The following is a 26,626-nucleotide window of genomic DNA, read 5'->3' on the forward strand; positions in this document are numbered from 1 at the left end:
AATGTGCAAACTCCACACAGACAGTAGCCCGAGGCTGGAATCAAACCCAGGTCCCTGGTGCTGTGAGGCAGCAGTGCTAACCACTGAGCCACTGTGCCAAGCCACCAACAGATCAATTCTTTGTGTACGATTCCCTCCTTTTATATTTATGCTTGAATGCCAATAGCAACTTTATGAAATATGAAAGCATCTTCTGAAACATTAAATGTTGGCTTCATGTTAGTGATATATCATGCATGGAATCATAATATAGACTATAACTGAAAGAATCTCCAATCTGTTGCGCTCCCTTAAATGGGTGGCACAGTGGCTCACACTGTTGCCTCACATTGCCAGGGACATGGGTTCAATTCCTGCTTTAGGCAATTGTCTGTGTGGTATTTGCACATTCTCCCCATGTCTGTGTGGGTTTCCTCCCACAATCTAAAAGATGTGCAGGCCAGGTGAATTGGCTATGCTAAATTGTCCCATTGCATTAGTCACAGTAGGGGAATGAGTCTGGGTGGGTTGCTCTTCAGAGAGACAATATGGACATGTTTGGGCCAAAGGGCCTGTTTCCATACTGTAGGCAATCTAACCTAAAAAATCTGCTGGTTATAGATCCTGATTGCAAAGAAGTTCAAAACAGGATGATACAGCTACAAAACGTTTGCTAAACCCAATCCAAAGATAAAATTAATGGTATAAATACTGACAATTATTTTGGTCATCATCATAAAGAAAGCAATCCCACGGAGATATTTTCTTTTTCACTCCCATCCTGAAAGTAATGGTTTCCAAAGTACAATCCAAGGGTACTATCCGTTCCGTGACAGATGTTTAGGTGGTGGCTTTAATACCACAGTTGGGAATTGCATGGATTTAAAGTTCTACTTAAAAATAACAACCACCTTTTATATTTTTAATCTTAACAACAGACAATTAAGTTCACCCATCACTCAGTTATCAAAAACAATATATAACTGAGACAAATGGGGAAAGAAAGAAACACATCTGTGTTCCTGCTCCTGAGCCTTAGCAACTAATACCAGCTACCACAGCAACAAGGTGTATTTACAAAGCACTTTTAATGAGTTACACGCAGCTCAACTCTCTGCCACCTCTTTCGATCCCTCTACTGTTTCAATATCAACTGTGTCAGGCTGCTTGTCTGACACTTGGTGCTGGTATGATTAATAAGTTCCCCAGTTAAATAAAAGCAAACTACTGCAGATGCTGAAAGTCTGAAATAAAGACAGAAGGTGCTGGAAGTACTGGCGACTTCTCTTGGCTCAAAATACCAATTACTGTGGGATCAGATTTGACCAACAATAATAATCTGTAAAATTATCCAGTTATCAGTCGATGATTTTTTTCAGCAAGATTCCAAGGAAAGCCTGTCCTGAATGCATCAGTTGGAAATATCAGGGACAAATCCACTCAGTGCTGAAGTAACGTTATAGGACAAGACATGTTTCTTTTCACAATACTTACTGCTGTACTTCAAGAGTTAAAAATCCCAGAGTCACCTTCACAGTGTCAGAGAAGCTGAGCGGATAGGGTACTATGTGGGTAGATTAAAGGGTAGTGTGCCAGGTGGACAGCGTGGCAAGTGGGTGGGGAGGGTAGGGTGGTGGGTAGATAAGGTGCTGAGTGTGCCATAGAGGAGTTGAATTGTGTCAGGAATCAGTGCTGTTAGCAGTATGCTGAGTTCAGCAGGATCAGGTTCAGTCAGAACAGTGGCTTTAGCAGGGCTGGGGATTTGTCACAGCCAGCAGAACTGGGTCAGGCAGAGGTGTTGACTCCAGCAAGGATTGGTGGGGTAGACTGTCAGCTCTAGCAGGAACCTGGAGGTAGGACTGGTGAGGACTCTAGACCAACTGAGTGAATGGGGGATGCTGTCAGCTCCTTCAGGGCCAGAAACATAGGGGTCTCAATTCTAGACTGACCCTTGTGACTCTACCTTAAAGTTTTGGGTAGGAATAGTACGCAAGGGAATGGTGGAAAAGCAGGAGATTGTCACAACACAATAAACTTTATTATTGATTCATGGAATGTGGGCTTCACTGGCTGGCCAGCAATTATTACCCATCGAATTGCACTTGAAGGCAGTTATTGAACTGCTACTGTCCATTTGTTGTAAGTAGACCGACAATGCCTTTAGAGGGAATTCCAGAATTTTGATTCAGTGACAGTGAAGAAACTGATATATTTCCAACTCAAATCGTAAGTAGCTTGGAGGGAAACTTGCTGATGGTGGTGTTCCCATGTAATGATGTTTGTTTGAACAGTAGTGCAGGCAGGAATGGCTTGTTGCACAGAAGTCTGTTTTTTGGATCGAGTTTCTCATCTCTCCTCCTAATGTCCTCTTTGGTGTCAACTTTTGTTTAACAGTGGTGGAGGCTGGTACATTGCAACATTTAAGAGGCATTTGGATGGGTATATGAATAGGAAGCGTTTGGAGGGATATGGGCCGGATGCTGGCAGGTGGGACTAGATTTGGGTTGGGATATTTGGTCGGCATGGATGGGTTGGACCGAAGGGTCTGTTTACATGCTGTACATCTCTATGACTCTATGGATGGAACCTTATCCTTATTTGACATCAGTTCTGCCATACACAGTTAGTTGTAACATAATTTACAGTACTAAAGAAAAATGCTCATGAATCTTGCATAATTTTGACAGCACAAACATTGCTCATAAGACTTGAAGTCAAATTTTTGTACCTTGTACTCATCAGGACTGAAGTGCAAGAAAACTCGCTTTCTGGAGAAAACTACAATTTAACAGATTGAGATAATGAGGGTGAAACCGTAGTTCTAAGATAAAACCTGTGGGAGTTTGGAATTTAGTTCAGGGCCTGGATCCACAAATTTCCATCACGTATGAAATATCCAATAAAGTCAGATTTGGGGGATATGGATGATGACTCTGTTCACTGCATTAGTATCAGTACTTTAAGGCTGCCTGGTAATGTTTTGGGTTAACCAAGGAATTATGTGGTCTACCAGAACTCAAAATCTGCTGAGACAAAGCATAGTTTTCACTCTGAGCCTAGTGAAGGCCTCAACACTCCAGAACTTATCCAAGCAGAATTTCTCTCTTCCTGTAGTTATGGAAATTCCAACCACCTTTGATCAGAATCAGGAAAAATTCAAATTGACTTTGGTTTCCTCTAATAGATTTTATTAGTTTCAATGATGGCACAACAAAGTTAAAGCTACTGATGAGGTGGAATTTGTTTTTATTCAATGGAAGTTGACATTAAAAAATAACTGATCAATTTAAAATGAGAAAAGGAAATGACCTTTGATTCTTCAGTGGGAACCATGTCAGAGTATAATGCTATTTTTGGTGTGAATCCAAATAATTACTAATGGCATCAAAGAACCAAAAAAAAAGCAAGGTATTGCTGCTGGTCATTGACTTTCTGAACTTGAAACAAATACAATCTGACATGAAATGCCACTGCCAAACATCAATGTCATAACAGCATTTACCCATAGCCAGCAGTGTATTGTATCAGGATGTTATGGTATGGTTGGCTACATGATGTTTGTTACTCAGATGCACTTCTTTCTATCAAACATTTCTTAATTATGTGTTAATTTAGCATTACCTATGCTAATTTTCCAAGGACATTCTGTTAAATATTCACTTTTTATCCATGTAAATCTAAATAAAACACTTGGAACACTTATATACAGAAGGCATTTGTCATACAGAGAAGGGTATATCCATTCGGACCTTGTTCACTCTTGCTTCCTTTTGTCAGTCAGTAACAAATAAGGCTGCAATCAGTTTCCCCCCATCAAGCTTGATCTTGCATGACTGTCTACGTCCATTTTTATCTGCAGTATAAAACTAGATCAAGAATTGAATACTAATCATGAGAGAAAAATATGACATTTCAGGTTAATTTTTCTCCTGAGGCTCAATGGTTTGGGTACTGAACCATACAGGTTAGGAACATTACAGTTTATTAATTAGTTTCCAGTGAACTTTAACTCTGCCAGAAGTTTTGTATGGGCATTAGGCTTGATTGAACAAATACTCTGCTTTGGCTCATAAAGAGTAGCCAGCTAAAATGAACTGAATGGTTACTAATCCCATGGGAACCATTCTCCAACATAAATCACTGTTTTCAGAAGACAGAGAAAAGCTAGGAAAAGAATGGAAACTGAAGTTTTATGGGAACTTAAAATAATGGCCTAGATCTTCCACCAGCAGTTGCAGAATACTCACCCTTCTGCACTAGCTGTACTACAAACAGCCAAAATTCTGCATACAATTACTGCTCCATTTTGGCTTATGCAATAATTCTCTGTGAATGATTACTCAGGCTTTCTGTTCTACCATGACAAAGGAGGTATTTCCTTAATTTGCATCCTATTATTTGCCTTTACGGTTCAAGGAGCTGTTTCCCAGCAAAATTATCGCCCTGTTAATTTAATTAACTTTAATGAATCAATTTAAACACTGTTGTGAAGTCCGCAAGAGATCTTGACTTTCTTTGCATTGAAATACCTTCACAAGTTGAGACAAATGTGCATCAAATCAGTGATTAATTTTATTAGCTTTCTTTACATTTCTTGTTCACTGCTTTGTCTTTCTTACCTTTACTTTGTTGGTTTTTTAACACATCATATCCCATTCTTCAGGTGACAAATGCAGGCGAGCAAACCTTTCCTGGGTCTTGGTTAATGCTTGTCTGTTTCTTGTTATTTAGGAGATTATGACAACAGGATCTTAGTGATTCCTTGGCAATGGCTGGCAATCTATTACTGAAATCTTGACTAAAATTTAGATTTTAGATTAGATTACCTACAGTGCGGAAACAAGCCCTTCGGCCCAACCAGTCCACACCGACCCTCCGAAGAGTAACCCACCCAGACCCATTTCCCTCTAATGCACCTAGCACTATGGGCAATTTAGCATGGCCAATTCACTAGCCTGCACATCTTTGGATTGTGGGAGGAAACCAGAGCATCCAGAGAAAATCCACGCAGACACAGAGGAAATGTGCAAACTCCACACAGACAGCTGCCTGAGGCTGGAGTCAAACTTGGGACCCTGGTGCTGTGAGGTAGTAGTGCTTACCACTGAGTCACCGTGCCGCCCAATTTAGGATTCTTCATTTTATAAAATTGCATCTCACTATATTGCACACTACAATGCATTGGTGTTTTAACTCCCTTTGTTTCACAACTGTCAGGATCATGCTCATCAAGTGAATTAATCTAACTGCTTTCCTTTTATAAATTACTATAGTGCATTGGATTTGTTAAATATTTGATTACAAATATCTAACTTGAATTTTTACTGCAGTGTCTCTCAGAGATTTGACTAATTAATCTTTTTATGGGACCTAGTCTCATTTCAAGGTATGTTTGTCGTTTTCAGATTTTAGTTAGGGACATCTGAGGAGCACGCAAATTATTTGCTTCTAGACATGAACAATGCTCTGAAAATTCCAGCTTTCTAACTGTATACTCCAGTAACAAAATTGAATCATGTGAACATTATTGGATCCCAATTTGTACACTAACAGAGCTTGCAATCCAACTCAGGTTAGGTCTGGGTAAAGAGGAGAATGATTTTTGCAGAGACTGCAAGAATGGTGTCACAAGGCATTTTTTACAGCTCTTAGGGGCACTACCCCAGTATTAGTTAAAATTATAAATCAATGATGGGCCATGATAACCCAGTGGTTCTATTTACAGGCATTCTGGCCATGTATGCTTTGGCTTGCTATAGGCCCAATGAGGGAAACTGGTGCTTGTGCTTAATTATTCTTCCTGTAGCCTTCACCAGATTGGAAAATTTGGCAGGCTGTATAATGAGCAGCCAATCCATAACTGTCTGTTTCTATCAATACTAGAGTTGTAAATTACACCCTTCAAGAAACTTACAAACACCAGCTGGAATTACCAACTGTTTACATTTTTTTCCATGAATATTGTAATACAGTCGATTCTGATATAATATATTCTGTTCTTGTGTTTTAAGAAAATCACACAAGAGCTTTGACAAAGAGTCAGTTAGACTCGAAAAGTCAGCTCTTTTCTCTCCTTACAGATGCTGCCAGACCTGCTGAGATTTTCCAGCATTTTCTCTTTTTGTTTCAGATTCCAGCATCCGCAGTAATTTGCTTTTTTTCACACAACAGCTGTCCCATTTACGTTATGGGACCAGAATCACATTACAGCAATATAGATAAGGAAAGTTCCTGTTCTACAAATAACTGTTCTAAAATCTTCAACCACGTTCAAGCCAATTCGCGTTGAGGAAACACGTGTTATAGCAGAACTTACTGTACTGCATTGTTTGAAGGTCCTTCTCTCCTGATTACAAAGAAGGTCAGATATTTTATCACTGGAACCTGGCTGTGGTGACACAATTGATTGCGGGATTTCTGGAAAAGAAAGGTGGAAAAGTCTTCTCAGGTTTCACGCTTCTCATCTCTAATGATGAGAGCCTTTACTCGTATATTGGAGGAGATCGGACTTTGTGGTCAAATAGCCTGCAGTTACCCTATTTGGAGTGTTTCCATTACACATGGTCCGATACAGCAGCAACAGTTGCGCTCAGAAAAGGCTGGGAGAAGAAAAAGGAAAAAACAAAATTGCAAAAAACAGGCAACAAAAGCATAGAAAAGAAATAATTCAGATTACTTTCTCTGTACTTCTGAGGCTTACTGTAGTCATCTCCAAAGAGAAACTGCTGACAATCTGAAGTGCACAGTGCTTTCAGTATTTTTAACATAAAGAAAATCTCCTGGAATTAATGTTCATTTTAGTAACGCCGATAAGTTTGAGAGGTGCTGATAGAGTGAAGGCATTGGTTACTGGGAAGTCACAAAACAAATCCGACAGTTCATCCCTCTCCTCCAGTTCATAGGTGACATCATTAAGCATTCGTTGGTGAAGGTGGCAGGTCTGTTCAATCTTCAACTTGTTGATGTCACTACGAAGACGCATCAGTTGTCTTGCCAGCTGCTGGTCTTGCAGACGCATTTCTGTCTGGTTTAAAAATAAACCCTGTGGATCAGTACAAGCAGCAAAAACAGAGTCACATGAGTTCAATAAATCGGCACATTTTCTCAACTGCTGTTCTTAGCAGAAGCATTGAATATTGGGCCACTATCTTGAGTTATGCCTGAACTGTTGACAGGAATAAATCAGATGAGCTGAAAGGGCCTTCCATGCTTGATAAAATCCATGCCATAAGCAAGTATATTTAGAAAAATATGTTTGGGTTTGGGGTCATTTAAAATTCACTATTTTACCTCTGGCAGATTACATTCTCAAATGGGAATGGGCTTTGTGCGCTACTTACCCTTAGCAAACTGAAGATGGGCAGTCATGATTTGGAAATGCCAGTGTTGGACTGGGGTGTGCAAAGTTTAAAAATCAAACAACACCAGGTTATAGTACAGGTTTAATTGGAAGCACTACTTTCGGAGCGACGCACCTTCATCAGGTGGTTGTGGAGGACACAATTGTAAGATACAGAATTTATAGCAAAAGTTTACAGTGTGATGTAACTGAAATTATACATTGAAAAATACCTTGATTGGTTGTTGAGTCTTTCATCTGTTTGAATACCATGATAGTTTCACTTCTTTCATATGTAAATCACAAAACTCCATACAACCCCCTTCACAGTAGGCGCTGCAAGACGTGTCAGAGTGTGGACATGGATACCACCATTACACGTGGGGACACCTCCCACCATGTACATGGCAGGTACTCATGTGACTCAGCCAACATTGTCTATCTTATACGTTGCAGGCAAGGATGCCCTGAGGCATGGTACATTGGGGAAACCGAGCAAAGGCTATGGCAACGGATGAATGGGCACCGCACAACAATCAACAGACAGGAGGGTTCCCTCCCAGTTGGGGAACACTTCAGTGGTCCAGGACATTCAACCTCGGTCCTTTGGGTGACCATCCTCCAAGGCGGACTTCGGGACAGGCAGCAGCAAACAGTGGCCAAGTAGAGGCTGATAGCTAAGTTCCGTACCAATAGGGAGGGCCTCAACCGGGACCTTGGGTTCATGTCACACTACAGGTGACCACCATTGCACTATATATACACACACACACACATATACACCTGGACACGCACACATACACTCACACACACCCTTACAGGCACACACACTCACACGTGCATCCTCTCACAGACTTAGACCACTCTACACTCACGCACACACATATACACTCTCTCTCACAGACACTCACAACTCCCCACCTCAGACACACACACACATTCCCACACTCACACATGCACCCCTCACAGACTTAGACATTCTACAGTCACATACACACTCTCTCTCACACTCACAAACCCCCAACCCAGACAGACAGATACACACACACACAAATCCATATGCACACATATATGTTTGTGGGGTGAATTTGTACCTGCAGTTACATTGTACTTTGCTCAAAAACTGCATGAATCCATGTAAGACTCTGTTAACTCACTTTTTAGATTAGAATCAGTCTAAACATTATGACACAGACAGAGAACACACGGGGCTAACACCTTCAACATATTGTCTGGCTAACACCAGTTGTTACAGTTAACCTGAGAATGCAACTTTAAAAAAAAAGGTTTTGTGATTTACATATGAAAGAAGTGAAACTATCATGGTATTCAACAGATGAAAGACTCAACAGACAATCAAGGTATTTTTCAATGTATAATTTCAGTTACATCACACTGTAAACTTTTGCTATAAATTCTGTGTCTTGCAATTGCGTCCTCCACCACCACCATAAACCTGTTGGACTATAACCTGGTGTTGTGTGATTTTTAAAGATGGGCAGTGTAATTGAACAGTAAGGCCAAACACTAACTGTCAATCCTTCTATTGATTAAATCATCAATATGTGGAACCAAATACCAGTATTCACTCATCTGAATAAACTTACTCCTTTTTGGAATGATTGAACTCTCACTCCATGCCCTCATTGTTTCCAAACAGTTTGCAGTCTATTTTCCTTGCCCATATTCAAATTCATTAAATTATCCCAATGTCACTGATCATCGACTGATGATGCCTTTTGTCTTCAGGACTTGAGAACCTTCAAGATTTTTTTTCAGGTTATGTTTGTTGGAAATGAATCATCTCATCTGCAGGACAAAGTGAGGTCTGCAGATGCTGGAGATCAGAGATGGAAATGTGTTGCTGGAAAAGCGCAGCAGGTCAGGCAGCATCTAGGGAACAGGAGAATCGACGTTTCGGGCATTAGCCCTTCTTCAGGAATGAGGAAAGTTGGTCCAGCAGGCTAAGATAAAAGATAGGGAGGAGGGACTTGGGGGAGGGGCGTCGGAAATGTGATAGGTGGAAAGAGGTCAAGGTGAGGGTGATAGGTCAGACTGGGGTGGGGGCGGAGAGGTCGGGAAGAAGATTGCAGGTTAGGAAGGCGGTGCTGAATTTGATGGATTTGACTGAGACAGGCTGGGGGGAGGGGAAATGAGGAAACTGGTGAAATCCGAGTTCAGCCCTTGTGGTTGGAGGGTTCCTAGCCGGAAGATGAGGCGTTCTTCCTCCAACCGTCGTTTCGCTGTGGTCTGACGATGGAGGAGTCCAAAGACCTGCATATCCTTGGTGGAGTGGGAGGGGGAATTGAAATGTTGAGCTACAGGGTGGTTGGGTTGGTTGGTCCGGGTGTCCCAGAGGTGTTCCCTGAAACGCTCCACAACCCCAATATAGAGGAGGCCACATCGGGTGCAAAGGATGCAATAGATGATATGTGTGGAGGTACAGGTGAATCTGTGGCGGATATGGAAGTTTCTGCAGGACAACTCACCCAGAGTTCCTCAGAGTAGAGTCCTTCGGCCCAGCCGTCTTCAGCTGCTTCAAAAATGACCTTCCCTCCATCTTAACGTAAAAGTGGAGGGATTCTATGATGGCTGCATAATGTGGAGCACCATTTATAACTCCTCAGACACTGAAGCAATCCATGTTCCAGCACTTCAAGACCTGGACAATATCAGGCTTGGGCTGACAACTGCTAAGTAACATTCATACCACGCAAGTGCCAGGCAATGACTATCTCCAAAATGAGTAATCTAACCACTTCGCCATGATGATACCATCATTGAATCCTCCACTATCAACATCCTGGGGGTTACCATTGACCAGAAATTGACTATCCATATAAATCTAGCACTATGGCTAAAAGAGCAGGTCAGTTGCTAGGGATCCTGTAGCAAGTAACACGCCTCCTGAATCCCCAAAGCCCCAATACATATATTTCCTCCATGATCGAAACAAACTAGCAGCGGTGTGCACCATTTAAAAGACGCAGTGTAGAAATCACCAAGGCTTTTTAGAAAGCACTTTCCAAACACAAGACCACTACAATTTTGAAAGATAAGAGCAGCACATACATGAGACTATCATCATCTGCAAGGTCCCTTCCAAGCTCTCAACATCCTGACTTGAAATATATTGCTGTTCCTTTTGTGTCGCTGGGTCAAAGTCCTGAAAGTCTACCCACCCACACCCCTCCTCCTGGCAATAGCACACATAACATCAAATGTACTGCAATGGTTCAAGGAGGCAACTCATCATTACCTTTTCAAGAGTGATTAGGGCTGGGCAATAGATAATGGGCCAGCCAACAGCAAGGACATCTGCTGAATGATTAAAAAATGATTGGTTGAAATGTAGCTGAATTATAATTGTTATGAATATTTGGCATCAATTTAATAGAAAGCAAATTCACATCAGTTTTAATTGGTGGACACAAATCAATATGACTAAATGTTTGCATTAATAATGTTGCGAAAATGTACGGGCTGGATTTTATAGTCCCAGCCGATGTGTGTATTTTCAGGGTGTGAGGGAAAGGAGGCTTGTAAAATATATCATACTGGTACATCACCACTTTCTGCCCACCAAAGAATACTAGGAATGGGTAAGGTATCCATTAGTTTTCTTGCCCTTAGGTCTAATGAGGTCCTTACATGGTCAGCTATTGTCCACTTAAGACGTCCACTGCCATAAAACCATGAGAAATGGATACAAGTGAGAATGCCATTTTTTATCCTTTTGTAGAGGCCTTGTGCATATTGAGGGCAACCCTTTAAGAAATGCACTCACCGCATATCCATCCAACCCAAAGTTTTGACTATTTGTGCCTCCCTTATAAAACATGCTCCCTCAGTTAATACCCCTTGCCAGGCAAAAGTGGGTACTGCAGATGCTGGAGATTAGAGTCAAGAACGTGGTGCTGGAAAAGCACAGCAGGTCAGGCAGTATCTGAGCAGCAGGAAAATCGACGTTTTGGACAAAGGCCCTTCATCAGGAATTCCTGATGAAGAGCTTTTGCCCAAAATGTCGATTTTCCTGTTCCTCAGATGCTGCCTGACCTGTTGTGCTTTTCCAGCACTGCACTCTTGACTCCAATACTCCCTGCCAACCCCACCCATCTCTGGGGCACCTTATTTCCTCCCTACCAAAAATGTGTGGAACTTATCTTGATTCGGTGCCCATCTTCAATCTTTGTAGGCTTACTTGCAGTCTCAGCATGTCTTGAAGGGCATTCTTCCACCACTCTATTACTGAGTGGAGGAGGCCTGACCGCCAGTCATAGAATCATAGAATCCCTACAGTGTGGAAGCCATTTGGTCCATCATATCTACACCGACCCTTTGAAGAGCATCACACTGCCACTTGTAATACCCATTGGCAGTATGCTCTGGATACACAGACTTGAACTGTAGGGCTCATCAGCAACTGACATCGAACGCCATTGACACTTTGCATGCACAGATAGGCACCAGCTTGCAGACTGGATCAGACTGCATCTTAGCCCTCACTCACTTAGCATCCACATGCATGCTCATAGCATACATTTCCTCTAATTTTCATGTTAATGCATAGAATCCTGAGGACATACGCAACAGCAGCTTCTAGATCTGGATGCCAATGCACAGATTGATGTGTAAAAAATCTCCAAGTGGCTGAGAAGCTGCACAGTTTAGGGGAATGTTGCTCATGCCATCTCTGCCTTGCCTTGTGCCAATTAGTGCAGTCACAAAAACAAGCAGCCTGCTTTGCTACTGAGCAATTCTCAGCCTAGGGGGCTGCACATCTTGCTGTATAGTACTTTGCTACATTAATCTCAGACCTGTGTCATGTACCAGAGGTTATGCAGCAAACATGCTGCAAGTAGATAGCCATGTTTCAAAATCTTAGAGGACTGGTCCTTACTGAATTACATGGAGACGGGAGTTTCTGGCACATTAAGTCAAGAATAGACACGGATACCAGCCTAGGGAATTGGCCATGGTTAGGAATCTGGTCAGTGTTTATTGGTCAGCAGTTGTCTCTCTGCAGTCTGGGAGGTGGGTGAGTCCTTTGGCTTTGTAGCAACATGTTCGTAGGTTGGGCTAACATGTTGAGGGAAAATATGTGCAACAATCAGGATTCTGGGCACACCTTGCCCGTGGATGTCTAATTCTGTCACTCAAAGGAGTGGGCCATAGTCAGTCTGTTGGATCTGTCCATAGAAACTTAAAGGAGGTGGGGCGTGTGGCCTCTGCTATAGGACAGTGTGGCAGGATTAGAGTGGTGCTGGAAAAGCACACCAGCCAGCATCCAAGGAGCAGGAAAATTGATGTTTCGGGCAAAAGCTCTTCATCAGGAATAGACCCTCTATTCCTGATGGAAGGGCTTTTGCCTGAAACGTCGATTTTCCTGCCTCTATTCCTGATGAAGGGCTTTGGCCCGAAACGTCGATTTTCCTACTCCTTGGATGCTGCCTGACCTCTTCCAGCACCACTCTAATACAGACTCAAGTTTCCAGCATCTGCAGTCCTCATTTTTACCTGGACAGTGTGGCAGGTCAATCTTGGGGACTGAGGCTTCAGGGTCGGCAGGGTAGCAGTACCACTGTGGGGGGAGGGGGCAGCAAGATTTGCAAAGGGGTGACATGGGAAAGCATGGGTGGGAACAGTGTAATAGGGGCCAGGGGTTTGGTCCAGGGTGAGTAGCACTCTATCTTCAAGAGGGTGGGCAGTGGTACGCCCATAATGCCATTAAGGAAGGAGTTCCAGGCTTTTGATCCAGTGACACTGAAAAAACTGGGTTATATTTTCAAGTCAGGATGGTGAGTGGCTTGTGGTGCCCCCATGTGTCTGCTGCCCTTACCCTTCAAGATGGCAGTGGTCTTGGGTTTGGAAGGTGCTGTCAAAGGAGTCTTGGTGAATTTCTGCACTGCATCTTATCAATGGTGCACTGCTGCTACTATGTATCAGAAGTGGAGGGAATGGTTATTCGTGGATGTGGTGCCAATCAAGCAGACTGTATTATTTCTGGATGGTGTCAAGCTTCTTTAGCATTGTTAGAGCTGAACTCATTTATGGAGTATTCCATCTCACGTAATTGAAGCCGTGCATGCAGATGTTCGTGAACACAGCCTTATTTTATATTTCACTACCCATTGATATGTTTGAATTTACATCACCATTTTGGCATTTGCTTTGAAATGAATGGCCACTGCTCAGCAAGTTTAGATTAAATTAGACTACCTGCAGTGTGGAAACAGACCCTATGGCCAAACCAGTCCACACCGACCCTTGGAAGAGTAATCAGCCCAGACCTATTTCCCTCTGACTAATGCACCTAGCACTACGGGCAATTTAGCACGGCCAATTCACCTGACCTGCACATCTGTGGACTGTGGGAGGAAACCGGAGCACCCGGAGGAAACCCACGCAGACACGGGGAGAATATGCAAACTCCACACAGACAGTCGCCCGAGGCTGGAATCGAATCTGGGACCCTGGTGCTGTGAGGCAGCAGTGCTAACCACTGAGCCACCGTGCTGCAAATGTGGGTGTTCTTTCAATGCAAATTAGCTGCTGTGTTGGTGTGTGTAAGCAGTGATTTTCTGATAAATAATCCTTTTTATGATGCACTGATGCAAATATTTTACTGTGAAATTTATTGAGCCCTGTGTACGTGTCAATCAGTTTTTTGGCAAAAATAGGGACTGATGAATAGCAGCTTTGAGACACTAGCATAATACTTCAGGCAAGTCGGTAATTAGATTATTGAAGTAACATTTAAAGCTGAGGTAAACTGAACTGAAGTAAAACCAGGGCAAAAATAATTACAGCAGTTCATCTTAGTATTACCCACTTTGCTGCAATGTTCCTTAGGAGAACCAGAAAAGGGAAGAATGTCTTTTTAAGCTTAAGAAGGAAACAGAACATGTTTGAACTTACCAATTCCTTCCGGAGCCAGCTCAGTGCTTCGTCCATATTCTCAAAGCCACTAAATTTTCCTGGAGTCAAGTTGCCATCGCTGACAGAACTCCCACTGAACTGTCTTTGTGCTTTCTTGAAGTTACTGGGCTCCTCACCGGGCTTCTTTGTCATTATGAGCCCTTGGTCCTCCAGCTTTGTGCTTTTCCAGTCTTTCCCTTCAAGTTTGGCTTTCCATTCTAAATAGGAAGGTCTTCTGGTTTCAAGCCTCAGTTTTTGAGTAAGTGCTTTCAGACTCCTCAGATGGTCATCATTCTGACTGTCTGGGTTGTCCTGTCCATCTTCAAAAAGCTTTACTTCAAGTTTCGGCACAGACTGCGTAGCCATTGTGTCTTTGTTAAACTATAGCTGATTTCTGTAAGAGAGAACAGATTCTCTGAAATCCTATTCTGATGAGCTGTGTTTAGAAAATTTTCAAACTCCTATAATTGAAAAGAATTTTCAATACATGTATTATTACTTGAAGAAACAAGATTTAATTATGAGTTTGTTTTAGTGGCAACATTTTATTTTCTTTATAATGCAACATTTTATTCTGAAGTAAAGTAACTACATCTGAAGAAGGGTTACTGGTCTCAAAGTGTCAACTCTAGTTTCTCTCCACACTGCTGAGTTTCTCCTGCACTTTTTGTTTCAGATTTCTAGCATTCGCAGTTCTGTCTTATTTAGATTAGCTTCCCTACAGTGTGGAAACAGCCTTTCAGCCCACCAAGCTCACACCGACCGTTCGAAGAACAACCCACCCAGACCCATTCCCCTACACCTAACACTACGGGCAATTTAGCATGGCCAATTTACCTAACCTGCATATCTTTAGACTGTGGGAGGAAACCCGCGCAGAATGTGCAAACTCCACACAGACAGTTGCCCAAGGCAGGAAATGAACCCGGGTCCCTGGCGCTATGAGGCAGCAGTGCTAACCACTGAGCCACCGTGCCGCCCTAGCTACGAACTATAATAACCTCCTTTTTACAATGATACCTTAATATTTTTGCCAATTTCTTTAAATATAGATTTCTAAAAGTTCTGATAAAAATCCTGATATCAATTGAAGCAGAGTGAAAAGAAACTATACAAATGACAAAGCGTTACTTCCCCTGGCATTTTTTAGTGCCCCACTGTAAGGCTGTGTGCTTCTCCACACGGCACATTTCCAAGTGAACACTGAAATTGCTGGTTGATTGCCCAACGTAATGATGAACTCTCAAATGAGTCAATATTCAGATATTATTGCACAATAGAATATAGTTAGTGTAAATACATGTTATCAAATTCAAAGCCCTTTTATTAACCTTCTTTGGTTTCCGATGTTACAATAATACTGGATCTAGCTATACAATTAATAAACACAAAGTCATTAGTTATGATACAGCATTTCTGCTGGGAAGTACCAGTGCAGTTACAACAAAGATATATAAAAATCACACTGTGGACATTGAGGAACATCATGAATTTACTTGTGGACTCTTCCATTCAGCCACTAGAAATTTGGCAGGGGACGGCTGGAAACCCTGTTTACGGCTCTAACTGAAGCTACTATAGCTGATTGGGAGAATTCCACAATCCAATAAAGATTGCTGGAAACTGTTTTTATCACCATCAAGGATTGCCACCTATATTGCACTGACTGCAAATGAAAACTACTGAAGAAAATTGGAATATGAAAAGTGGAATTCATGGCCACTAAAAATGACTGCGATAAACTGTCTGCCTCAAAACAGTTGACATGTATTGCATTGTGCTGTGTAGATATTGTTCTCAGCTTAAGTGATTGGTACAAAACAGAGACTAAAGAGAGCCCCCCACCATCACCACCACCAAACCAGAATACACTGCATTCACTGCATTAATTGTTATCATGATGTTGAATCTCTGGCTTCACCAAATATAAGACAGCAGATCACACAGAATGAGATGTATGTGATGCCCTGCTTCTGACAGGCAGTTTGTTCTTTGTTAATTGCCACCTTATCTGTCAGCACCACGGTTCAGAGGTCAGGGATTTTCAACAGCTAGCTGCTACTTTTCATTTGAAAAGTAAATGACTGGTGGAGAAAACACAGTTGGCACTTTGTAAACCCATTTCCCCTGTAGATTCAATTTTCAGACAATCCTTTAAATAGCTTCTTAATTGTCTTGCTTCAAGCAGGTTTGCAGCTGCTTGAATAAGAAAATAGAGTACTCTGCTGGATGTCAGAAACTGATTATGATTTAAATATACAAGTGGGCAGAGAATGCAATATGTACAATGTTGTCAGTTCTACTGGTTGTTTAATGGTCCACCAACAAGTTTTCTTAAATCACTCGTGGAACGTTGGCTTGGCTGAAAACTGGCATCTGGGGATGCTGAGCATCACTGGAGGAGGCTTCAACTTTATCTTTTGCACTGATATGTTGGGCTCTTCCATTAGTGAGGATGGGGATATTTGTGCAGCCTCCTTCTTCAGAAAGTTGTTTAATTATCCATTACCGTTCACAAAAGAATGTGGCAGGACTGCAGGGCTTACATCTGATCTGTTGGTTGTGTGATTGCTTAGTTTTGTATGTGCTGATATGCAAGTATCCTAATTAGTAGTTTCACCAGGTTGATACCTCATCTTTAGGTATGCCTGGTGCTGCTCATGGCATACTCTCCTGCATTCTCCATTGGATCAGGGTTGATCTCCTGGATTAGTGTTAATGGTTGAGAGGGGGATTTGACAGGCCATGAGGTTGCAGATTGTGCTGAAGTATGTTTCTGCTGCTACTGATGACCCACAGCACCTCATAGACACCCAGTCTTGAGTTGCTAGATCTGTTCGAAGTCTGCCTCATTTACAATAGTGATAGTGCTACACTATGCAATGGAGGTTATTTTCAATGTGAAGGTGGGATTTTTTCTGCATAATGACTGTGCAATGGTCACTCTGACCAATACTGTCATGGACAGATACATCTGCAGCCGGCAGATTGGTGAGGATGAAGTCAAGTATGTTTTTCCATCAGCACATGCTACAGACCCAGTCCACCAGCTATGTCCTTTATGACCTGACCAACGTGGTCAGCTACTGAACTACTGTTGGTGGTGGACAGAATGGACACCAGTACATTCTGGAACAGTACTGGTGGCCATCCGTTTTTATCAGCGGAGGGAGGACGGTACATGGTAATTAGCAGGATCGTTCCTTGCCTTTATTTAACCTAATAGCATGAGACTTCATGGTGTCTGGAGTCAATGTTTAGGACCACTAGGAAACTACCTATGACGCCACCTTGAGTGGATCTGCCCTATTAGTGAGACAAGACACATCCAGAGATAGTGATGATGGTGTCTGGGACCTTGTCTGTAAGATACGTTTCTGTGAATATGACTATGACAGGCTGTTACTTGACTAGTCTGTGAGATAGCTCTTCCAATTTTGGCACTAGCTCCCAGATGTTAGGAAGGAGGGCTTTGCAGGGTTGACAGGGCTGTTTCTGCTATCGTTAATGCCAGTGCCTAGATCAGGCCAGGCAGTAAGCCATTTTCATTTCTTTACTGACACCCTATTAATACAAATGAGTGTCTTGCTAGGCCATTTCAGAGGGCAGTTGAGCATCACATGTCATGCTAGGTTTCATTCCCTGATGCACAGTAGTGAGCCAGATGGATTTTTTTTCCTTACGATTGGCAATGGTTTCATGGTCATCAGTAGATTCTTAATTTCAGACATTTAAAAAAAAGAATTCAAATTTGACCATCTGTTGTGGTGGGATTTAAACTTGGATCCTCAGAACGTTAGCTAAGGTTCTGGATTAATAGCCTAGCAATAATACGATCAGACGATTGCCTCCCCTTAACAAGTATTGCTGGAGACTGTTCCGGAAAGGAAAAAAATTCTGGGCTGAAGTTTACCAGAAATCAGCTAATTGTCAATTATGATGAGTTTCAAAGAGAGTTTCTCTCTGAGAGTTTTCTCACATTATCTTCTCAAGTCTTCATCACCTGTCCGTCATGCCTCTGTGGCGTCTCACTCATCACAGGCCATGGCCAGCACCTTCCAGGTTTCCTGGCATCAGTGCCATCCTTAAACTCAGCTGTATGTGCGCTGCAATAGCCATCTACAGCTATTCTGCACGATTCCTGTCAACTGCCTCAGACATATGGGACAGAAGGAAACTGGGAACCTGCTTTGTCAGAGAAACGTGTAGGTGTGGATGGGCAGGGGATACATGGTCACCATCCATGGAGTATGCCCTAAAGACATTGGTGCTTCGTGTCCTAACTGAAAACCTGAAGGGGCAAGTAGCAATTTGCAGTCACCAGGTTATCGTTCTGACTTTCATGTCGGGAATTGTCACTGTCTATCTGATGGGCATGAAAATGGAAAAATGCATAAGAGTGAGGGGAGATGACTTAATAATGAGGATGTTAATGCATGTTAATAAGCTTTTTACCATTTATCACAGAGGAAGTCATCTTGCTGCTTGGTTGGAAAATGGGACTCCTGGCTCGTAATGCCAAGAAGCACTTCATGTGATTCTCCTAACTTTCTCACCATTGCCCATGCTGCAGCTGGGAAGATTTCACTCCATTTATTTTCAATGTTTCTGCCTAAAATTGAATTTCTATTAAAGTGGCAGGCAGGCAGCCCCTCGTCCCTACAATGTCCAGTGAAACTCAAAGCTGAGAATGTCCTGACTGTGGCCTTCGGTGAGTATCATTCAATTCAGACTAATGTTTGATTAAGTTAACAATCCCTTTTGATATCATTGCTGCACATTTGTACACAGCCTGCCTCCTCCCATAAAAGTTAGATCTGGATCCTCTAGGCCAATCTGATCACCTTTCAAGTCTTCTCTTATGTAGTCTGGATATGCTAGTTCTTAATTAGCTTTCTTTCCTGTTGATAATAACAAGAAAGAACATTTGTCTGGTTGGCAGGAACACTTCTGAGCTGCTGAATCAGTGCATTGAATGAAGTTGTGGATTCAACTACTGTGGCTGAGCTTCTTAGAAACACAGAATGGTTACAGCTAGGAGGCCACTCAGACCATGCTAGTCCTGCAAAGGAGTAGTCCACTTGGTGAAACTTTCCTCCCCTTTTTCCATTGCTTTGATGTTAAGAGAATGTTTCCTTTCATGGAGGGAATTTAGAACTAGGGGGCACTCCTCAAAATGAGGAGTATCCCATTTAAGGTAGAAATGAGGCATTTCTTCTTCTTCTTTGACTGTTTGGAACTCTTTTCTCCAGTGTGCTGTAGAGTCATTCAGCATGTTCAGGACTGAATTATTCAGATTATAGTCGAAAAAGGGGATTGAGTGTTTTGAGGGAACAGATAGGAAAGTGGAGTTAGGACTATAATCACATCAGCCATGATCTTATTGAATGGTGGAGAAGCCTTGACAAATCAAACAGTCCATTCTTGCTCTTGTTTCTTGGGTTTTATATTTTGAACTCATGCATCACCTCAATAGTATTTGCATTATTTTGGTGTATTATTTTGGGAGAAGAAATATGGAAGATACAGCATTTGGATTAGTAAAACAAATTGTATTACTGCTTTATATTTTATCGCAGTTTTGTATATCTATAGTGTTTGCAGTTCATACACTTGTGGTTAGATACTCCAAAGTCACTCTGTAATACAGAACATTCTGAAATCCAGAAATCACTTGGTCCCAAGCATGTTTTTAGGAGAGGTTACAGTTTGATAAAATTCTTTAGCCATGCTGATCTTCAAGAGAGCTAAACATTTGGCCAGGAAAGCTGCTGCTATCATGCCCTTGCAAGTACTTGATGGAAATAACCCTTGCCCATGCATTTGGCATTCTTCAAAGGTGGTTGTATATTACAGCACTTAAAAGCAGACTTCTGAGGATTTCGACCTCCACTGATCTGCCAGTACACTCCTTACCTTGGTCACGATTTCTGTAAAGAAGAATTTCTGGATATGGATCCTAAATTTACTCACTTTAACTTGTGACCCACTGTTTTTCTCTTGCAATGTGATTTAAAGCAAATTCTTGATTTGCTTTCTGTGTTCCCCTATTAAATGTTCTTTGAAAGGACAATTCCTTTCCTGCTGAAAATCCCAATATATTTCAACCTTTCCTCACAGTTCAGTCATTTGATATCAGAGATTAGTTCTGCAATTCTTTTCTGCACTGCCTCCCATGACTGAATATCATTCTTGCTTGTCAATGAAGAAGGATCACTTTCTACTTTCTCTCCACACATTCTGCCAGAACTGCTGAGTTTTGCCACGAATTATACTAAGAATCATAGACTCAGAGTTGTATTGTCTGATTTCTGCAGTTCTTTGGTTAATTTTATTTATCATGACCATTATTGGATGAAATCACAAAATGAAATACAGTGTAATGGTTAATATATCCACTTTCAGAGAACTTTGTGCTACAAATCAGCTTGCTTTGACAGTCAAACACATATTAAAATATATAGCCAAATGGAAATGAGCAGAACAGGCTTCAGAGAATAAAGATTTTAAAAAAAAGCTAAAAGGATAATTTTTCAGTTCATCCAATTTAGGTACACTGGTATCTCATCTGGTTTTCATTTATATAAATTATTCAAATATAGGCACAAAGAAGAATGATATTAAAATTTGCAAGTAATACTAAACTGAAGGCAAGAAAAACAATGAGTAACAATACAGAATACTTAAATAGATTAATTTGTTGGACAGGTGGATGGCATATGCAGTTCAATACAGAAAACTGTGATATGGCAGTGGCATATTACAGTTCACTCGGAGTGCTGTGGCAACATGCATGATGGAGCGTCCAAGATTCTTTCCATCAGATGGGTGACCTGGAATCTTTTCAACTCCTACTGTCTGTGTTGGAAGGATTTGCAGATTAATATTCAACCTGTTTAGCTTCATTATGGACACACCTCTCTCGGCCATTAAGTAATGGACAAGATCTGAACCCGGAGTTTCTGGTTCAGAAGCAGGAATGCTGACCAATGCTCCACAAGGCCATCACACAAAGCTATAAATGTTGTTCATGTGAAAATAACAGTAAATGGAAGAACATTCTAAATTGTCAGATTCTTATTAAAATAATGGAATATATCGATTCAGGATGATGGAAAAAGCATAGACATTTGTTATGGATGTGCACAAGAAGACAGATTGGATTATGAATTTTAAAGTAACACTGAATATAATGGAAAATTAGACTTCTGAATTATACAAAACTTTGACTGGGCCACTTTTGAAGTATTCTGTAAGTTCTAGGCACTTCATTACAGGAATGATGTGAGAGGCAAGGAAAACATACTGCAAATAACTGAGTAAAATGCCACAAATGAGAGACCGTAGCTCTGAAGACATTCTGAAAGGGTAAAGAAAATATTTGTGATTTGGTAACAAAGTAAGCTCTGAAAAACCCTGTCAGTTCTTACATTTACTGGCTATAGTCAGGTGGGAATGTACAGAAGGCCTAGAAATGTGGGCACACCAAATCCTGACCTGTGCAGCCAATTTTTACAAGGCCTTGCTTTGGGAAAAAACCTGTGTCTGCTAAATCATGATCACCAGTGTCAATGGAACAAGCAAAGGAGTTAAAAATCACACAACATCAGGTTATTGTCCAACAGGTTTAATTGGAAGCACACTAGCTTTCGGAGCAACACTCCTTCATCAGGTGATAGTGGAGGGCTCAATCCTAACACAGAATTTATAGCAAAAATTTACAGTGTGATGTAACTGAAATTATACATTGAAACATTGATTGTCTGTTAAGCCTTTCATCTGTTAGAATACAGTGATAGTTTCACTTCTTTCATTTGTAAATCACAAAACCTTTTTTTAAAAAAGTTGCATTCTTCGGTTAGCTGTTAACAATGGTGATAGCTAAACAATATCTTCAACATATTGTCTAGCTATCACCATTGTTAACAGCTAACCCGAGAATGCAACTTTTTAAAAAAAAGTTTTGTGATTTACACATGAAAGAAGTGAAATTATCACTGTATTCTAACAGATGAAAGGCTTAACAGATAATCAATGTTTCAATGTATAATTTCAGTTACATCACACTGTAAATTTTTGCTATAAATTCTGTGTTAGGATTGAGCCCCTCCACTATCACCTGATGAAGAAGTGTCGCTCCGGAGGCTAGTGTGCTTCCAATTAAACCTGTTGGACTGTAACCTGGTGTTGTGAGATTTTTAACTTTGTACACCCCAGTCCAATACCGGCATCTCCAAATCAAGCAAGAGGAGGTCAGCTTTACAGGCTGGGAATTTCCCTGGTCAGGTTGAGATCTGCTTGCCGTGTTGTCAGGTAAAAGGAAGTGTCATGCTCTCTTGAGTAGCAGAAATACGGCCCATCCAGTGATCGGGACCTGGCACATGACCCAAGCTTTGCAGACAGAACACTTCAAGGAATGGTGGAAATGATGGCTAAAGCAATAAGCTTGATGCTGGAGTTCTTTCAACAAGCAAGTCTCCACTGCAATAACCTTTATGTCATTAGTAAGGCAGCTGAGATCCATCCAAATGGCACTCTTAACGTGCAGTGCAATACTTAAAATGGAGTAGCACATCCTGATCTAGAGACTTCTTACAGTGGACCCCAGCATTTACATTAGGAACAATGGTGCTTGGATTTCCAATGTCAGAATTATCAATAGAAACTGGAGGGGAATTTAGAGTTTTTATTACAGTGAGAGATAATTATTAGAAGACAGAAGTGAAATTTTAACTTTATTGCATCGGAAAGGAGTTGATCAGGGCAGGGAGTGTCATGGCATGGGTTGATCAGAACATGGGATGGTCAGGAAAGAAGCTGGTCAGGGTAGGATGTGGTCATGTCAAAGAGTGGTCATGACATAGGATGGCTAGAGTATGGGATGGTCAAGGCCAGAGGTGATCAGGGTATTGAATGATGAGTATCATTGTGAATCCCAACCCATTTTAGTTTGTTTATTTTGTTATAAAGCTGTTGGTGAGCTGCCAGCCAAAAATATCCTCCCCAGTTCTGAGAAAGAATCACTGGACTCGAAAAATTAACTCTGATTTCTCTTTATAGGTGCTGCCAGACCCGCTGAGCTTTTTCGGCAATTTCTGTTTTTGTTTGTGCTCCCTAGTAGGTAGTTTGCTGATCTAGTGGTAGACAATTGGGTGGGTTAATGTATAATGACTGAAAGTGAAGATTTTCACCAATTTCTGAAAGGACAGCAGCACAGGCTTCAATAAGGAAAAGAAGCAGCACTTAGAGTTGCAGGTACTTTATGTATAGAACCTACAGTACTAAAAATATTAAGGTTGGAAGTCTTCAAGATGCGAAATTCATAAAAAATTGGAAACATGTACCCAGTCTTACTTGACTGCAGCTGAGACTCCCTCTAATTTTCGGAAAATTATCAGTTGAGACTTCCACCGCATGTTTGAGCAGGAGTACTGAGGCTGGATGAGACATTAGTAAAATCATAGAATCCCTACAGTGTGGAAACAAGAAACAAGCCACTTGACCTGAGTCCACACCAACTCTGAGAACAGCATTTCACCCAGACCCACCACCCCATTCCTGTAACCCTGCATTTCTCTTGGCCAATTCACCCAATCTGCACATTTTTGGACTGTGGGAGGAAACCCACACAAACATGGGGAGAAATTGCAAACTTCATACAGTCACCTAAGGCTGCAGTTGAAGCCAGGTCCCTGGTGCTATGAGGTAGCAGTGCTAACCACTAAGCCACTATGCCACCCATCTGCTGTGCTGCTCATTGGTGTTGGAGGACTTAATGTCTCACTAGCATTTATGAATGAGGTTTCTGTCTGTTTCTGACTGGAGCTGCCTGAAGTTCGCCTGAACATTTGGAGAAATAGCTACATGAAAGTGTTGACTACCACTAGTCACTGGAAATATTGTGAATGGTGAGAAGGATAGTGATAGTCTTCAAGAGGACAGAGAAAGCATGGTGAATTGGGCAGAAATTCAGCAGATTAACATAGTGAAATTTGCAATGACAAATTTTAATATAAAGAATGAGGAAAGGCAATACAAAATAAAGGGCAGAATTCAGTGGATACTGAAACAGCAACACCTTTTGCTACGAGTGCTTTTAAGGAGACTGGCCAGATTGAAAAGTGGTTAAAAGGCACACATGATCCTGGGCTTTATAAATTAAGCAGAGAGCATAAAAGCAAGCAAGTTATTATGAAACTTGATGGAATACTGGTTTGGCTTTAACTGTGCCCAGTTCTAGAACTTCGGATCTAAGGCACAGAAATTTACAAGAATTATTCCTGATATGAGAAACTTCAGTTTCAAGACATGAATGGATTGGGAAAGCTGGGGTTGTTATCTTAAGAAAGATGAGAGATTTGCTATAGGTATTCAAGATCATGAGGAATCTGGACAGATTAGAGAGCACACATTCTCACTGGCAGAAGGTCAAGAAGCTAGGGATATCGTTTTAAGGCGAATGACAAAAATATCAAGGGTGGTGTAAGGAAAAACTACCCAGTGAGAGATTAATGCACTTTCACAGGGTGGTGGAAGCAGATTCAACTGTGACTTTCAAAAGGGAATTTGATAAGAGCCTGTAGTGAACATTCTTGCAGGGCTACATGTAACAATGGAGGGATGGGACTGGCTGAGTTATTCTTGCAGAAAATTGGTACAGAACTCCGCGGGATATGTGGCTTCCTTCCGTATTGTAACCATTATGTGGATTCATAGCGCTCCAATCCCAAGGAACAGAATATTCTGGTCTAAATCTACAAGAGGGCTGTCTGATTGGTGTACTCCTCAAATATCTCAAGATAACTAGTTTCCTATTTTGAATCTAAAGTGTTTTTTTTCAGATTCTGCTTCTTTACAGACTATACATTTGTACTTTAAATATAAAGCATATTTTGAATATTAGACAATTCGGAGTTATTAAGACTGGTGGATCTTTAATTGACTAGTTCATATCCTTATCATTGTAATAAATACTCCAAAGAGGGGAATCCTTCGTGGTTCGTCTAAATGGCGCACTCAAAAAATCAGACGCATATTCCGGGAAGGATGTTTAATGGGTTAAATGCTACCCCGCCAATCCATTTCGTTTCACCCTCTCTAACAGACGACATCATTCGTTCAAGTAGGTGCAAAAACAGTCAGAAAACAAATCCACTTTTCCCTTACAATGGGACGCCTGTTTTGATGAACCAGTAAATTCAACCAAACGTAAACCTCTATTCACATAGCACGGATTAGAAGTTCTGCTCACCTGTATTTACCGAGATACGAACCGATGAATTATCGCATGCTGCCGATCAGTTGTGCTCCAGTTATCCATGCTGCAGGTTTCTGCACTGAGCTCAGCCCACCATTCACCGGCAGTCAGCACCGTGGCTTTATCAGAATGCAAGTCGCACGTTCTGGGGGGTGGAAGAAAAGCTGGGATTTCTGCGTCAGGAATGTTGCTAGGAGACCGTAAAAGATATTTTGCAGCCAGTTCCTCCCTGCTCCTTGTGACTGGTGCAGACTCCTATCTGTGCCTTCTCTACTCTCTGCCACTGTCAGGGAATGCAACAGCAGTTGTCTGGTTGGGTCCTCATGCTACCGATTTATTTACACGCCAGTCTGTTCACTGAAACTGTCTGCAGAAAGAGGTATTCCTACAACGCGCCAAGTATTTGTAAAATATTGTTCAAAACTTTAACTGTAAAACCCTCTCATGGATTGTCAGCTGTTTGAAGTGTTCCTAATTAAATCTTCCTAATTTAACTCTTAAAATTTCCTAAAGGCTCATATTTTTACTTTACAAATGTGCACTACACCATTATTAAACCATGCTAATATGTTCTATTCCACACAAACTCCTGCCACCTAATTAACCTGTTCTTTGCCAATTCTCCATCCCTGGGCACATTTTTAAAAACTTCTTGACCTCATTTTATAAGCCATCGACAGCCCCACTGCTCCTCCTTCAGAACCTCCTCAAGTTTTTCCAGAACCACTCACTCTTTTGACTGACCACACTCTCCCTCTCTTACTGCTGCACCATCAGTGTTGGAACTATGCATCTTTTAGACTCCTGATCTCTCTATCATCAAACTCCCTCATGTAACAATAAAACTCATTCAATTCAATTAAATTGATATTGAAACTCTCCTTCAAACTTACTCCTGTATATGATTTAACAGCCTCCTAGAGCTCTCATGTCCTCCCCTGTTCTAACATTGAGAAATGTAAGAATGTAACCAAGTGAGGGCCATTTTTACTCTTGCTTGGATCCAACTTTCAACAGTGAAGGGTCATGGGATGTTTTGTCATTCAACATGTATAACATGAACATTGTTCAGTCTCACATAGAATATGATTCTGTGTACTTCTTTCTTGCTAGTTTCCCCACTTTTCCTAATG

At 41.5% G+C, this 26,626-nt stretch overlaps 1 protein-coding gene across 1 annotated transcript; it reads right to left on the reverse strand.

Moving 5' to 3' along the window:
* Positions 1 to 634: 634 nt before the first annotated feature.
* On the reverse strand, positions 635 to 25,788 carry fam167aa (family with sequence similarity 167 member Aa). Its single transcript, XM_043682496.2, has 3 exons — positions 25,488 to 25,788; positions 14,237 to 14,630; positions 635 to 7,003 (listed from the first exon to the last, which is right to left on the reverse strand). Exons 2-3 carry the CDS (start codon positions 14,600 to 14,602, stop codon positions 6,740 to 6,742), a joined length of 630 nt encoding a protein of 209 aa, XP_043538431.2. The 5' UTR covers positions 14,603 to 14,630; positions 25,488 to 25,788; the 3' UTR covers positions 635 to 6,739.
* Between the last annotated feature and the right edge of the window lie 838 nt (positions 25,789 to 26,626).

This window comes from Chiloscyllium plagiosum, unplaced genomic scaffold (genome assembly GCF_037043375.1).
Source record: "Chiloscyllium plagiosum isolate Xiang-an unplaced genomic scaffold, Cpla_swu_hap1 HiC_scaffold_3, whole genome shotgun sequence".
Lineage (NCBI taxonomy): Eukaryota > Metazoa > Chordata > Chondrichthyes > Orectolobiformes > Hemiscylliidae > Chiloscyllium > Chiloscyllium plagiosum.